This window comes from Numida meleagris, chromosome 12 (assembly GCF_002078875.1).
Source record: "Numida meleagris isolate 19003 breed g44 Domestic line chromosome 12, NumMel1.0, whole genome shotgun sequence".
NCBI classification, from domain to species: domain Eukaryota; kingdom Metazoa; phylum Chordata; class Aves; order Galliformes; family Numididae; genus Numida; species Numida meleagris.
The window spans coordinates 11,644,931-11,658,987 of record NC_034420.1 but is presented as its reverse complement, the minus strand read 5'-3'; the positions used below and the strand labels follow the sequence as shown (position 1 = coordinate 11,658,987).

The window sequence follows — 14,057 nt, the reverse complement described above, 5'->3', positions numbered from 1 at the left end:
ATTTTTTGGCAAGGCAAACTGGAACAGGTCAGCTCTGTCTTGTAGAAGTGCTTTTTCAGGCAGCTTGCATCGTTTTGGGGAAAAGAGAACGAACTGAGTTGCTTGATGGCAGTTAATATGGAATGCTCGTGTTTCTTGGCACACCTTCTGACCTTATTCTGTATCCAGCTGCAAGAATAAGCTGTACCTGGAGAAGCTGCCGAACACCAGCGTGATAATCCCATTCCACAATGAAGGATGGTCCTCCCTCCTCCGGACAGTGCACAGCGTTCTGAACCGCTCCCCTCCCGAGCTGATAGCAGAGATAGTGCTGGTGGATGACTTCAGCGACAGAGGTATGAGAATTTGCATGTAATATCTCCATCTATTATTATCTACCTATGCTTATCTGCCAAAGGGATCAATGAACTTGCACATATTTGTGTAATTAAGATGACTGCGTAATTTCTTCCTTGCCAACAGCAGAGCTCAGGTAAATCTTGCTCCGATATACCTGAAAGTCCAAAAGTCCAGCAAAAAAGTCATGTCTCGAGTTCAGTTTGTACTATTGTAGCTGCTGGCATGCACTGTCCTGCGTTTTGGACAATATGAGGGACCCAGCCAATCAAAAGCAAACAAGCTCAGCAAAAACGGGGGGTGAAGGGAAATAGCTCACTCCTCATGTCTTGTATTTTCTTCTAGACACAGAAAATGAGAGAAGCCTTGGTAAAAGGTTTCTACCTTGGACAATCTGTGGTTCCTGGCTTTTTTTTCCTGAGTGTTGTGCCCCTGGAAAGTAAATCTGCAACATCCAAAGCTTGGACTGCTTTCCCTTGCTGACATGCAGTGCGAAATAGAGTAGTGTCAAGCAAAGCGCATTTGTTTTGCATTGGATTCAAGTGTTACATGTGAATACATATAATCTCTGGCATGAGAAATCACCGTTAACGGAAGAACCATTCTTAATTGTCACAGCAATGTATACATGTAGTTGCTGAATGTACTTAATCTGCAGCAGAAAGGCAAGATATCTTTTTTTCTCTGAACTATTTATGTGATTTAAGTTAATTTACATATTAAAGCAAGACACGTGCAGTTTGCACTCCTTCTAAGGTGGGGAAAAAAAGCAATTAAACAGGAGGAATGAATGTCTAAGACCTGGAGACACTGCCGTGTTGAAAACACGTGGAATGTGGAAGCCCTGTGAAGCAGCTGGCCCTCCTGTGTTAAAGAGAGAACAGTGATTTTTAAAGGATTACGATCCGATCCAACAACTCTGTTTTCTCCATTAAAATTACTATGGCTATTTAGATTCTTTACAGACTGCAGAGTTTGAGTCCTGCTCCTGAGGTTATGCAACTAATCAAAAAGAACACTCTGTGGGGACACTAAAGGATACAACTTCAAAATTCTGACACGTAGGAAATTCCTAAAATGAGCTTGGAAACAAGCTAGTGAGTATTTTGTGTTCTGACCTATACTGACTTTGAAATAAGCACTACCAGATAGCTACAGTATTTGTTCTAAAGCATGTCTCTAATTAGTTTGCAAGCAAGGCATGCTGATTTGAACAAATCAATCAGTTCTATGAATTAAGTATTTCTTCAGAGGATTTTCAAACTAAGCTGGGGGAAAAATACCCTCCCAATAAGGTCTCTTTATTGCTACTTGGTGTAGAAACAAATGAAAAAAGCTCATGCTGTAACCACAGCTGAGTTGTACAAACTAGTTTCTTATGGAAGAAGTGGAAGTAATGAAATCTGTTTTCCTGTACATCTGTTTTCCTTGTTCTCTAGAAGTGCCCATCTGACCAGGTGACAGAGCGCTTCTCTGGCTCTCCTGTTTCTGCTCCTCATCAGACGCACGCGTGCTGTTTGTCCGGCTTGCCTTTGTTCTGTTCCACCTGCCTCTGCTAGCTCCTCTCCGTCAGTCATCCATCTTTCATACAAAGAAATGGCTGAGATTAATTTGTGCAGCAGCTATTTACAGATGGGTACAAAAGACTGCTGGTGTTGGACAGTGAGGTGAATTGTAAAGGGAAGAGAACGAGACGCAGACAGCATGCTAATAAAAACCTTTCTGAAACCAATGTTTTCCTGCTAGCTCAGTTGATCTATCCATGTTGGGACAATTACTGGTTAGGATGAAACATTTTTCCTTCCCTGCTGTCAGTCTGTGTCTGCACTGTGGCATTTCCTGCTGGCTGCTTCTCCTTTTCCAGCAGGCAGTGTTCTCCCCTAGCCACGCTGGTGTCGCTTTCCCACATCCCTCCTGGAGTTTAAATAGTTCCTCAGTCTTCAAGAGGCAAGAGTGCTAAGTCCTAAATGCATTACCTTGATTTGAAAGGCTGCTGCTTATAAATTTGTTTTTAATTTATCCGTAGCATGTGCTTAAAAAAAAAAAAAAAAAAATCACCTTTCTTTAACCCGAGGTCTGGGAATAGATAATTTAACACCTCAAACTGAACTGTTTGATGAAATCTTCTACTTCGCATATTGTGTATTTGAGAAGGCCACATTCTTGGATTTGGGCTGTTAGACCACCATTCATTAAATTGGGCAGAGAATAAAGACCACATCTCTGAGCAGATGATCATCATCGCCGCTGTGCCACAGAGCCGGTGAGCAGTTAATAGTGAGGAGAGATTTCTCAGTTTTCTTTGAAAATCTTAAATGGTGACTCCGCTGCATTGTCTGCAGAGGGGAATGCTGTGCTTCTCTTTCAACTGCTTTTCCCACAGATTTGTAACAGTCTTTATTCAGAAATTATAGAACCGTTGTTGAGCACAGTGATAGCTAGGAGCCTGGTGGAGATCAGAGAGGCAATAGTAAGAACATAAATGTCAGCTTCTTCCCAAAAGAGATCAGTAAACAGTCATAATGAACTCCAGTGAATAGCGAAAAATGAAAAGAAAAAAGCCTTAATCATTTTTTTATTGAGAGATTACCCCGACAAGATGAAATATCTGATACTCTGTGCTGTACCTCCTGGTGGCCTTTCACTTGAGGGCTGTCTAAAAAGACCTAGCACCTTAATAACTCTTTAAAAGACTAACCTACAAAAACCTGGCTATCTCCAGCTAGGAGACCATATTCTTCTCGCTAGCATTTCTCATGTGCTGACCTGTGTTGGGTTAAGTGCCCTGAATTTTGCACTGGATTTTGCCCAGCTGCCCTTGAGACCTTCGTGATGGTGTTGCTCTCCTGTGCTGCTGTTGCACTAGGCTGTGTAGTGCCAGTCCACCAGCATCTTTCATCTGTGCATCTGATCAGCTGTCATGCATAGAGAATCTTTATTTCACCTGAAGGGTGAAGAGGACTTAACTAATGATAGATAAAAAATAGATATGGAAACCTGGCTGCTAAGCACGTGATTTTGACTGATGCTACTTTCGTAAGTTTTTCATCTATTTTCAAGCAAGAAAATTTTGGTTTGGTTATGAAGAGAGTTGAGAAGTCAGCTAACAAAGTGACAGGAGAGTGAAGATGGATTTCTGGGTTAGTTGGTGGATGCTGTGTTCTGCAGCATACCTGAGAGGCAGCTGTGCTGCTTTCATTACTGGAGCTCTTGGGCAGATGAATCATCTTCTGGAAGTGTCAACAGCCATTTATTTCTTAATTTGTTTGAGACACAACTCTGTGACCTTTAACAATAAACATTTTTTCAGCCAAAAAAGACCGTCCCAATGACAGCACATCTTAACAGCAAGCAGCAAAAGCTTAACCAATTGCATTTTTGAAATATTTCCTTTGCTTTGTATTTGAGAAAGCTGAAAGCGTTGAAGCAACTTACTGACATTTTTGGATGTCTGTTTTATAATGCAAGTGATCAAAATATAGTCTTATTTCAAACTTAGAGCTGAGTCCCATATCAGCCACATTGCTCTGGGGAAGTCTGGCTGTGGGATCAGTCTGATGATGGTTGATGATGATGTTAGTGGTCTTTTCCAACCTTAACGATGCTATGGTTCTGTGATTCCAATGCAGTGCCGCAGTAACGCCCAGCTTGCCTTGAGCAGTAGACCTTGGTGCTGCCTCCAGCAGTTCTTTGACACCTGAGTCTTGTTAGGGTTAGACAGACCCTTGTCTTCATCATCTAGGCTGGGTTAGTTCAAAAAGAAGCTGCTTTCCAGCATGTGCAATTGGCCGCAACAGAGTAAATGTTCTGGGTATATTTCTGCTTTCTCTGATTAGTCTCTAATATGAATTTAGCATTCCCAATAAGACTGCTATAATGGCATGTACATTTCTTCCACACAAACTTTGTGGGGATATAAGGAGTTCGTTCTCCTGACCATAAGCATTTCAAAGCAATGGGAAGGCTTAAATGCTTAAAAGTGGAAAAGAGCATAGGTTACATTGAACAGAGGGAGGCACCAATTCAGTAGCTATTTTTGGAGAGGAAGAATGAGCCTGCCTGACATTGTCTGCCTCTTTCTGCATCCTGCTGAGAACTGCTAAAGACCCATGGACTGACCTCAGCTGGTTCAGGGTGCTCCAAAATAACACCCTTCTGAGTAAGTAGAAATCAGAATGCAATACATATAAATTATGACTGGAAGTCTTGATCATAAAAGCGGCTAGCTGTGGCAGTCCTATGTGGATTTGTGGCTTCACGTTTTATTTCTATAACTATTCTTTAGTGTTGAGCTCAGTTAAATTAAGGCTTTTCATATGCTGGCTTGCAGGGTACTAATTATATCCCTCTGAGCTTGTTGTTACCAGAATTGCCCTAAGTAAACTAAAATGCTTTTTGTATGTATATCGGCATTCTCCTGGGGACTGTCAGATGTGAAACTTGTTTGCTTTTGATTATTTAATTATAATGCTGTTGAGTAGTATGTGAGCTCCATTATATCATAGCAATGGGAGGAGGGGAAGAGAAGTTGAAATGCAGGTCAGTTTGTATCGACTCTAGCATTTTATTATTGCTAGTGGGCAATGAATACCAGGCAGGCACTTTGTGATGCTTCAGGGGCTGCTTCAGTTCCTAGGTGAACAATCTGAATCTATGGTTGTGAGAAATCAAGCTGTTCATCTCAAGTGTCTTGCCTTGTGCAAAATGGGTTGTTGATCTCCCATCTAATCCTTGTAGCTTGCAAATGTAGAGCTGCCCTTGTCTCTCACTACATGAATGAACAGCCTTCAGCAAAAAGAACAGAGGGCAGAGGATGGCAAGTTTTCTCTTTGCAGGATGCTTGTCTAAATGTTCTCTGCTTTGCACCTGATACATATTTAGTAGCTCTCTGCCGCAGTGGAACATCGAGTGTTACACTACCACTGGGTGAAAAACTGAAGTCAAATGCTCCTCTAGTGACTGTTTTGGAGAAGAGATGGCTTTGAGATGGAGGCTAGACTGGGACACTTCCAGAATCGCAAAGTAGTTGAGGCTGGGAATGACATCTGGAGGTCATCTCACCCAGCTCCCTGGCACTCAGCTGCAGCAGAGTGTTGGAGATCTTACATTTTGAATATCTCCAGGGACAGAGACTCTGGGGAACCTCTTCTACTGTTCAGTCAACCTTACAGTGACTTCATAGGGGGAAAAAAAAAACCACCACCAGGCTTGAAATCTTGTTTAAGCGGTGTCTGTATTTCCTGTATCCCAAGTTGTGCCCAAGGACTCCCAGGCCTTCTTCTGCAAAGCTGCTTTCCAGTCCCCTGTCAGTGCATGCGGTTACTCCTCCCTAGGTGTAAGAATTGGCATTTCCATTTGTTGAACTTCACGAGCACGCTGTTTGCAGTTTCTCTAGTGTGTCAGAATTCCTTTGAGCGGTGCATCGACCATCCCTCTCAGGTTTGTATCATCTGCAGAACCTCTCAGGCTTCATGCAGTCCTATTATCGAGGTCCTGGATGAAGATGTTCGGTGATGTTGGATGAACTGATGGTATTTCATCCGTTTGTCCACTAGGATGTTATGAAAGGCACCATTGAAACCACTGTGCCTTTTTTATAGGTAAGAAAATCTCCAAAATGAGGGAACCCCAATGTTGGGCAAGTAGACCTAACAGAATGGCTGCACAAACATGTTGTATGCCTGTGTGCCCCAGTTGCCTTCTCGAGTCACCAAAAGGCAAAACAGGGAAGCCTAGTATCTCTGAGAATTGATGAAATTGTCTGCATTAGTATGATTGTTTGGTACAAACTGACTTTCCTTTAACATAAAACAGACGTGTTTGTACCTTTTCACCCTTTGGAGCAATTGAAAATTTTAAGTTATTCAAGTCATCACAAACTCTCTGTGTGCTAGGAGGCAGTGACAGTTGCTGAATGTCACTTACAAAAAACATCTTGCCGTGTACTTGGGGTTAGCTACGTGCAGGAGACAATCTGCACACCACACAGGTGGCTCAGAAGTGCATTGGATCTATCTTATTTTATGGTCTAGCTTGACAGAAATCAGCGATTGTGACTAAGTGCTTAAATTTCATATGCATCACATTCTACTATTCGGTTATTTGCATATTGCCTGACAGCTTGTTCTTACTCATTTTTAAGACTACTTTTGTATAAATGACAGTGTTTTAGAACAAGTGTTGTCCCTTGTTGATGAATGAGAACCTCACATCAGTCATCTCTAAGGCACACATTATATGCAAAGCACTGTGTTGATACAGCAGTGAAGTTGGATGTGGCAGCGCTGAAAATACTGCAGTCTCCAAACATCAGGATTGCTCTGGAAGCGTTAACTCAGCTCTGGGCTGTCTGCCTCACAGCACTATACGTGCATACTGTGGCAATGCAGAAAGGCTTAACATCCTCCTTGCAGTAACCAGTCAAAATCTGCTCCTGGGACTGAAAGGCAGTAACAATTTCAGCTGAATTTAATACGTGTAATGCAGAATGACAATGATGTTTTCAAAAATCAACCTTCTGACTTTAGCTTAAAAAAAAAAAAAAAAAAAAAAAACAGCTGTATTTTAGGATGTATTGTGCACATGTAGATGTATTTCATTTTCAGAACATTTTCTTTATAAGCAGGATGCATGGGATGTTATTTTCCCCCGGGAGGTCATTAGGGAGGCTCCAGGTTACAGCTTTGCCTTTCTTTCACCGCTGCCCTGTTTCCTTCAGCTTTAGTTTTTGAAAACTGTTTAGAGGTCCTGGACATCTTTGTTCATCCATTTTTAATTTTTCTTTCCCCATCTGTTCTTGCTTTTAGCTTAGTTGTGGGTTTTATTTCAGCAGCACTTTATGCACTAAGTGTTAGAACTGTGGTTTTACACTGGGAAGACACCTCTGGGTGCCGTGAGTCTGGAGTGCAGCCTGTGGGCACTGCTTGGCTCTGGAAAGCAGCACAAGACTTCTAGGGCTTTCAATAATGGAGTTCAAGGAGTGTTTTCTGTTAGCAGTGCCGTCTGTTTTTACCTGTAGCAAAGCCTTTGGCTGTGACCACCTTTTTCTGTTGTTTGTCCTTTCCACCTGTAGAGTTGGTTGTCTTTCCCTGTTTTGCTGTCCCACGCTGTTCTGTAGCTTGCTTGAAAGTTTACCATTGGGAGTTTGGGAGCTTATCTGTTCCCTGAGTGCCAGAGGCAGGCACAGCCAAATCTCCTTTTTCCCTTTTACAGATAAATCCCTGTGACTTTTTAAATCTCTCTTCATACTGCAGCGCAAGTAATTCTGGGGGTAGCCGTGTGAGATAATCTGAATGGAAAAACAAATGTGGGTAAGGCTGCTCAGCTGAGCCACACGCAGCGTAATTTGGTCTGGAGGGCGTAAGTCACGAAGCGCAGCGTGTTGAAAGGAACAGGCATGGGGTGATTAATGTGTCATTTGGTGCAGCATCAGGTATGTAGCAAATACAACTCTGTTCCATTAACCGTATCTGCCAGCCTTTAATTGAAAGAAATCGTGCTCTTAGCATCTGAAATTTAAAAAAAAAAAAAAAAAAGAGGGGAGGGTTTAAAACCTGAATTCTTCTTGATCTTTAAATGGAACAGCAAAGGATTTGTGCAGCTAAAGAGATTATCTTTTCATCTTTAGGCACATGCAATGTAAAAGTCATTTTTTTCCTCTTAAATGCACAAAAGTGCATCTGGTGAGTACATCTCTGAATATAGTGACTGTACTTAGGACAAAGTGGTGACAGTTTTTCTTACTGAATTTTGAATATAATTCTTTTAAAGCTTTTAACCTTCGAGTATTGAGGGGGAGGTGGGGAACAACGAACTTCTTAGGCAACTGATTTTCCACAACCGTTTCATAAATGTTTCTTTGAAGTTATATAGAAGTTGTGATTACCCGTAGTGTCAAACAACTTGCAAAAGGATTGCTTTTGTAAATTAAGTTCTCACCCTTAGCATTCACTGCAGATCATCTCATATTTGGTTAGATTTTTATAACACTTTGAGACGACTGTCAGTGAGAATCTCCCCTTGGGTAAGTGGTGGCAGGTTGGTCCACTTAGGGGAGGGGTAGGTGTAGAGACTTGGACATCTGAGGAAAAAGGTACTTCACGCTTTCATAGGAATAAAATGGATATCACAAATCTGCTCAGCTTCTTGGTGATGCTTGTTTTGTGAGCATGGTCGCTTGTCCTGTGGTCTAACACCAGTGCAGAACGTCACGGTGTAAGCAGTCCTCCAGCTGTGGTCAGGTTCTAAGGCTGTCGCTAATACCTGTGCAATTTTTCCAGGTAGGAAGTGACTTGACTTTGTGAATAGCCCTCATTCAGGTCATGGCACAAGTATTAAAAGTGAACGAGGATTCCGGGCTCCTGAGTGGTTGTGACCCACAGTCTGCATGTGATGTTTGTAACCAAAACTCCTGTGTGAATTAGAGGTACCACTGCAGAGCATTTGTACCATTGCAATGACTACACAGTATTCTATTCGATAGTGAGCACCAAGGGGAGTGGAGCATAAAGCCTGATGCAGATGGCCAATTTTAGTTAATGAAAAAAAAAAGTAATTTTTATCCTCTACTTCTGGCCATGTATTGTGGATGAGGGATACATCAGATGTGCTAGTAACAGCTTTCTTTGGACTCATAGTGAGATGCGGACGGGATTCAGTTTTCTAATTTCTTCATTTTTGAATAATCATTTTTAATATTGTTAAGCACCATTTCTGTACTCGTATGTAACTTCATAAAGGGATATTAAAAAAACCTGTGTTGTTCATTAAGCAGTGGCTGGATAATATTAAAAGCGTATTCTCTAGTGTTTTAAAGAACCTGAGAACCCCTTGTAGTTGTTTCCTTGAGCTTTTTCAGTGGCAGCCTAAATTAACTAACTAGTTTACTTTTCATCTTCTTGTATTTATTGCTTTGAGATCAGCTGCTGCTGCTGAAGGATCCTTCTGGAAAGAAGATGAGGTAGATTGAAAGGGTCCAGCTGACCATGACCTCTTGGTGAGCTAATTATTTTGTAGTGAAGGATGTCTGGTAAACTGAAGTTTAGAAAAAATAATTGAGGAGCAGGCTTTCCATTACAGCTCATTAAATAAATCTAACTGCACTGCTCAGTGTTGCAAAACCCTACGCGTGCAGTTTGCTGTTAGTGGAAGTTTGCAGGAAAACAGATTTAACTTTCTTCTCCTCACCTTGAAGTACGTCTTGAAGTACTGTCCTCATCTACTAGGAGTCAGAAATATCTAGATGTGTCAGCTGCAGTGCAAATCAGCATTTTAATGCTTTACAGCTGCTTCTCTAGAGGAGTTAATTAGAAATAGGATTCGAACACCCTCTGCCAGAGCTCGTATGTGATGTCTACTATTGGTAATCATGGTTTCTTGCTGTTGAAGTGTGCGTTTTGGGTGGTACTGACAAAGCAGCTGTTCTGATATAGGGACTTTGATAAAAGAGGAAACTTCTTCACTTTGAGGAAATTGGAAAATAATGTTTTTGTAGTTTAAAAATAAAAGTGGATAATCTGAAACGCATTCCTCTCTGTTTAGCTTTAATTGCAGTGATGTATTTTCAATAGAGAAATGGCGCGTGCATGCTCTCAAGATAACATCTATTTGTAGGTTTCAGGAGGGCCTGATTAACAGTGAGCTAAGCACGTGGCGATGCCTCCAGGGCAGTGTGGTAGTTCAGCACGTTGGGCCATGGCCAAGCAGCATTCCTCCAGCTATCAGTGCTCCCCTGTCCCGTATGTCATCCAGCTGAAACAAATGTGTGAGGTTATTTTCCATGAGATGTTGTAGTTGTGGTATCAGCAACAGCTGTGAGAAGCCTGGATTTGTGCTCCAGGATTTAATAGATGTACTGACCTTTCTGGCAGATGTCAACAACTTACTGTAATAGTTGCATTTTGTGTCCGTAAAGTAAACAAGAGCATTGGGAACTGATGGAAAAGAGATCTGGAAGAAAAGAGTGAAGTGTTGAGTTGGTAGAATGTACTTCTGACACGCCGGGGGTTTGTTACTGCAAGTCAAATGTTTGTGTACTTTTCCCACAGCCATATTGGTAACTTCTTTTGTTTGCCAGATATTTCATTTGTTGTTCTTTGGCATACAGACCGCAGAGCAAACATTGCGCTTTGTCATTGTTTGTTTGTTATTAATGAGTGTTATTGTAGGAATGAAGGATTATGTTTTCCAATATTCTGCTTGGCTGCAGCCCTGAAGTACGACATCTGTAGGTCTGTGCTGTTCATTTTAGCCTTCGCTGTTACCCTTCCTCATGGAGAGTCCTGAGAGCAAAGCCTTTGGACTCCAGAGGGATGCATTCCTACCACATCAGCACAGCTTTCAAGCGGATTGCATCTCGGGCCTAATAGCATCATCGCTATCAGGCAAAAGTCCAGAATGGATTTTTCTGTGAATTCTTGCACTTTCTGGAATCTTTCCTTTTTTGTTGTTTTGCACAGAGCTAATACTTTCAGGCCAAGAACTTCTTCAGATGAATGTTGCTGATAAAGGCAGAGCTGAATCTCTGAGGACCAGCTTGTTTGTTGTCTTTTGGGTTTGTGTTTCTTTTTCCCTGGCAAAATTCAGTAACTTCTAAGACTTTAATCTCACAGCTTTGATTTGTTCCAAAATATTTCAGCGTGAAATATCTTAATGCTTCATCAGCCTGCATGCATCTCTCCATCTGATGGCAAGTTGTGTGGTTTTTTTTGGTGTTGGTTATAGGTTTTAGGCTCTAGTTATGGTACCTTACCCAGTACATCACTATCCACAGTGCACATACACTGACAAGCTGACCAGATGTAGAAGCAGCTCTAGCACAGCAGCTCGCTTTCACCCATTCCCTGTGCATCTGTTGCTTGCAGGACCGTGAACCAGTATGAGGTGCATACACGAGCCCCTGCTGGGAGTGGTGATGCCATTGGTGTGATGGCCTGTCTTAGCGATTTTCAGCATTTTCCTCTGCCCATGCAGTGTTTATCAATTTAGTAAAAGTACATTAGCGTTGAGCAGGAATGTGGACGTTCCCTTGGGTAAGCAACTAGATAAGGCCAAAGAAGTGGTTTTGATTAAGATTGAGGGCACAGATTCCCCACTTTAAAGGCAGCATTTGGGACAGTAATGCCCTTCCTGCTCGTCACCATGGCTACGTTTATCTTGAGCTGAATATTAAGTGTGCTGCAAAGAGTTCACTCCTGTTTCAGCAGCTACGAAAGCTACATAGCCCAAAAATATAGCTATCTAAGTGTGTATGTCAGCAAAATATTCTCTGATGTCAAAAGCAAACAACAAGGAAATTAGAGTCACAAAATCACCTCTTTAGATCAAATATAGTCAACAGAGGACGAAAAAAAAACCTGAGTTCTTCAATTTTAATTCATATTTAATTAAATTGGAAAGGAGAAGAGTAAACTAATGAGAATGGCTGACTGTTTCCCCTAGGAAAGATGTATTAGCAAGTGAGGTGTTACAGCTTCAGCTCTTGTTTTTCATGTACAGAACTTTTTCCCCAGTGCTGAGCCCCAGCACTGATGCAGAAGAGGCTGTGGAGCTGCACAGCTCTGCACAGCTAGCAGGCATTTAAGGCGGCCCACCACAGAACTGTAATCAGGCAAGCAACAGATATTAATTTTCTCTTTTCCAAGGCTTTTTCTTCTTTGCTTGTAAGAAGATTCTGCTTGGAAGGCTGTGATCAGCTTAATCAGTTGCTATTATTGGGACTGGTTTTCACAGTGTAATTTATTAAATGTTTATTATCCTCCTAAACTTCACTGATCAGAGGCTGAAAACATTGAAGGAAAATTAAAACCAGTGTAAGTGCTGCCTGTTTGGATAACAGCACATTTTGCTACTTAAAAGGATTACTCATCTGTACCAAAACAGGGAGAAAAGTTAATTTCAATGATGTAGAGCTTTCTATTCTGGGGAGGCCTGGCTTGCACATTGTGATAGATTCGGGAGGAAGTATAATTCATTCTTAAATTGTTAAACAGCACGTTAGGCCCAAGTATCTAAGAAAAGATGAATGGGCTCATTTGTAATCTTAAACGAGCGCGTCTGCCTGTAGGAGGGAAGGGATGGGATAACCAGTAAACAAATGCCAGGCAAACAATTACACTTCTGGTGCTTGGAAACTAGCCAAAATAACCTGCAGGAAGGAACTGGCCCTGTTTGGCTAAAAGGAAGCTCTGCAGATCCCCCAGTTCTCTTCTCCTGTGCCATGTGCATCCAGTCTGCCCAGTGAGGGACAGGTGCAGAGCTGTGTACGTGAGTGGGGTTTGTGGCTGTCTCTGGGGAAGGAAAGCACCCCATATGCAATTGCTTCTAAGCACGTGCTTTGGGTCCTGGAGTGTGATTTGAGAGAGCAGAAAGGACAGAAGAGAGGTGAGGCTTCCTCTGTTAGCTGTGGCGGTACAGTGGCCTGCAGCTCTACAGAGAAACAGTAGTTTAACTTGAGGGCAAAATGATGTTAGAAGGCATAAACTTGAGAACTGCTGAATCATTTCACTGATGTTTGTGGGAATATAACTGTGGTCCAAGACTAAGCAATTCAAAATAAACTACGAACCCATTGGTGGTTTTGTACAAGTATCTATGAGAACGTGACTGAGCCACTGAGAAGCAAAAGCAGTGGGGAAAATCCAGATGTGCTGCACAGAGACAGGCTGCATGGTTTGCAGTGAGAGGGCATAGAATCATAGAATTGCTCAGGTTGGAAAGGACCTTCAAGATCATCAAGTCCAACCGCAACCTAACCATGCTGCTCTAACAACCCACTGCTAAATCATATCCCTGAGCACCACATCCAAACAGTTTTTAAATACATTCAGGGATGGTGACTCAACCACCTCCCTGGGGAGCCTGTTCCAATGCTTAACAACCCTTTCTGTAAAGAAGATTTTCCTGATATCCAACCTAAACCTCCCCTGGCACAGCTTGAGGCCATTTCCCCTTGTTCCCTTACCAGTGAGGAGAGACCAGCCCCACTCTCACTGCAATCACCTTTCAGGTATTTGAAGAGAGCAATGAGGTCTCCCCTCAGTCTCCTCTTCCCCAGACTAAACAGCCCCAGTTCCTTTAGTCGCTTTATGTCCTTTAGACATATCAAGGTAACTTTTGCTTTGTTTGAGCAATTTAATCCTCTGGAGCCTGGGACTTCAGTGCCATTTCTGCTGGTCCTGTGCTCCAGATCCTGGTCTTCAGTTGCCCTGTTTCTTACGTATTTACCCCTCTAAGCTATCAAAAAGAATCCCTGGGCTCCTCTGTCCTTGTTCCCCTTCTTATTGTTGAAGCTTCTCTTCTTTCTTAGCACAGAGTTATATTTACAGTTCAAAATAAAGACGACAATATTTCTTGGCTGATGGTAGTTGAAGTAGTTCTTGACTGGTACTGTTAATGTATATGCTCTATATCAAGTTTATTGCAAAGTGTGTTATTAAGCTATCAGCCTAGTTTTTAATCTACAGATAAACTTACTTTCATTTATATGTTTGGGCTATATCACTTTGCCCAGAATAGGCACAGCCATTGGATTCCATCCAGCTCACCTAACAACTTTCATTAAAGAAAATTGCTCTCGTAATAAAAATTACTCAGTGTGACAAGATGCCATAATACATTTTTTAAAGGCTCGTAAACTTTTGTAGTAGTTAATGCCACTTGTTTGTTTTGTGAGGTTTTCTTTTAAAAGCAAAAATTGACTTAATTGTGATAGTATCTGTAAA

General features: G+C 41.9%; 1 protein-coding gene across 1 annotated transcript in view; it reads left to right on the top strand.

Moving 5' to 3' along the window:
• GALNT10 (polypeptide N-acetylgalactosaminyltransferase 10) overlaps positions 1-14,057 on the top strand; it is an 84,586-nt gene that overhangs the window by 45,293 nt on the left and 25,236 nt on the right. The window contains exon 4 of the mRNA XM_021410289.1: positions 169-335. Coding sequence (XP_021265964.1) covers positions 169-335 — 167 coding nt within the window. The remainder of the gene's footprint in view (positions 1-168; positions 336-14,057) is intronic.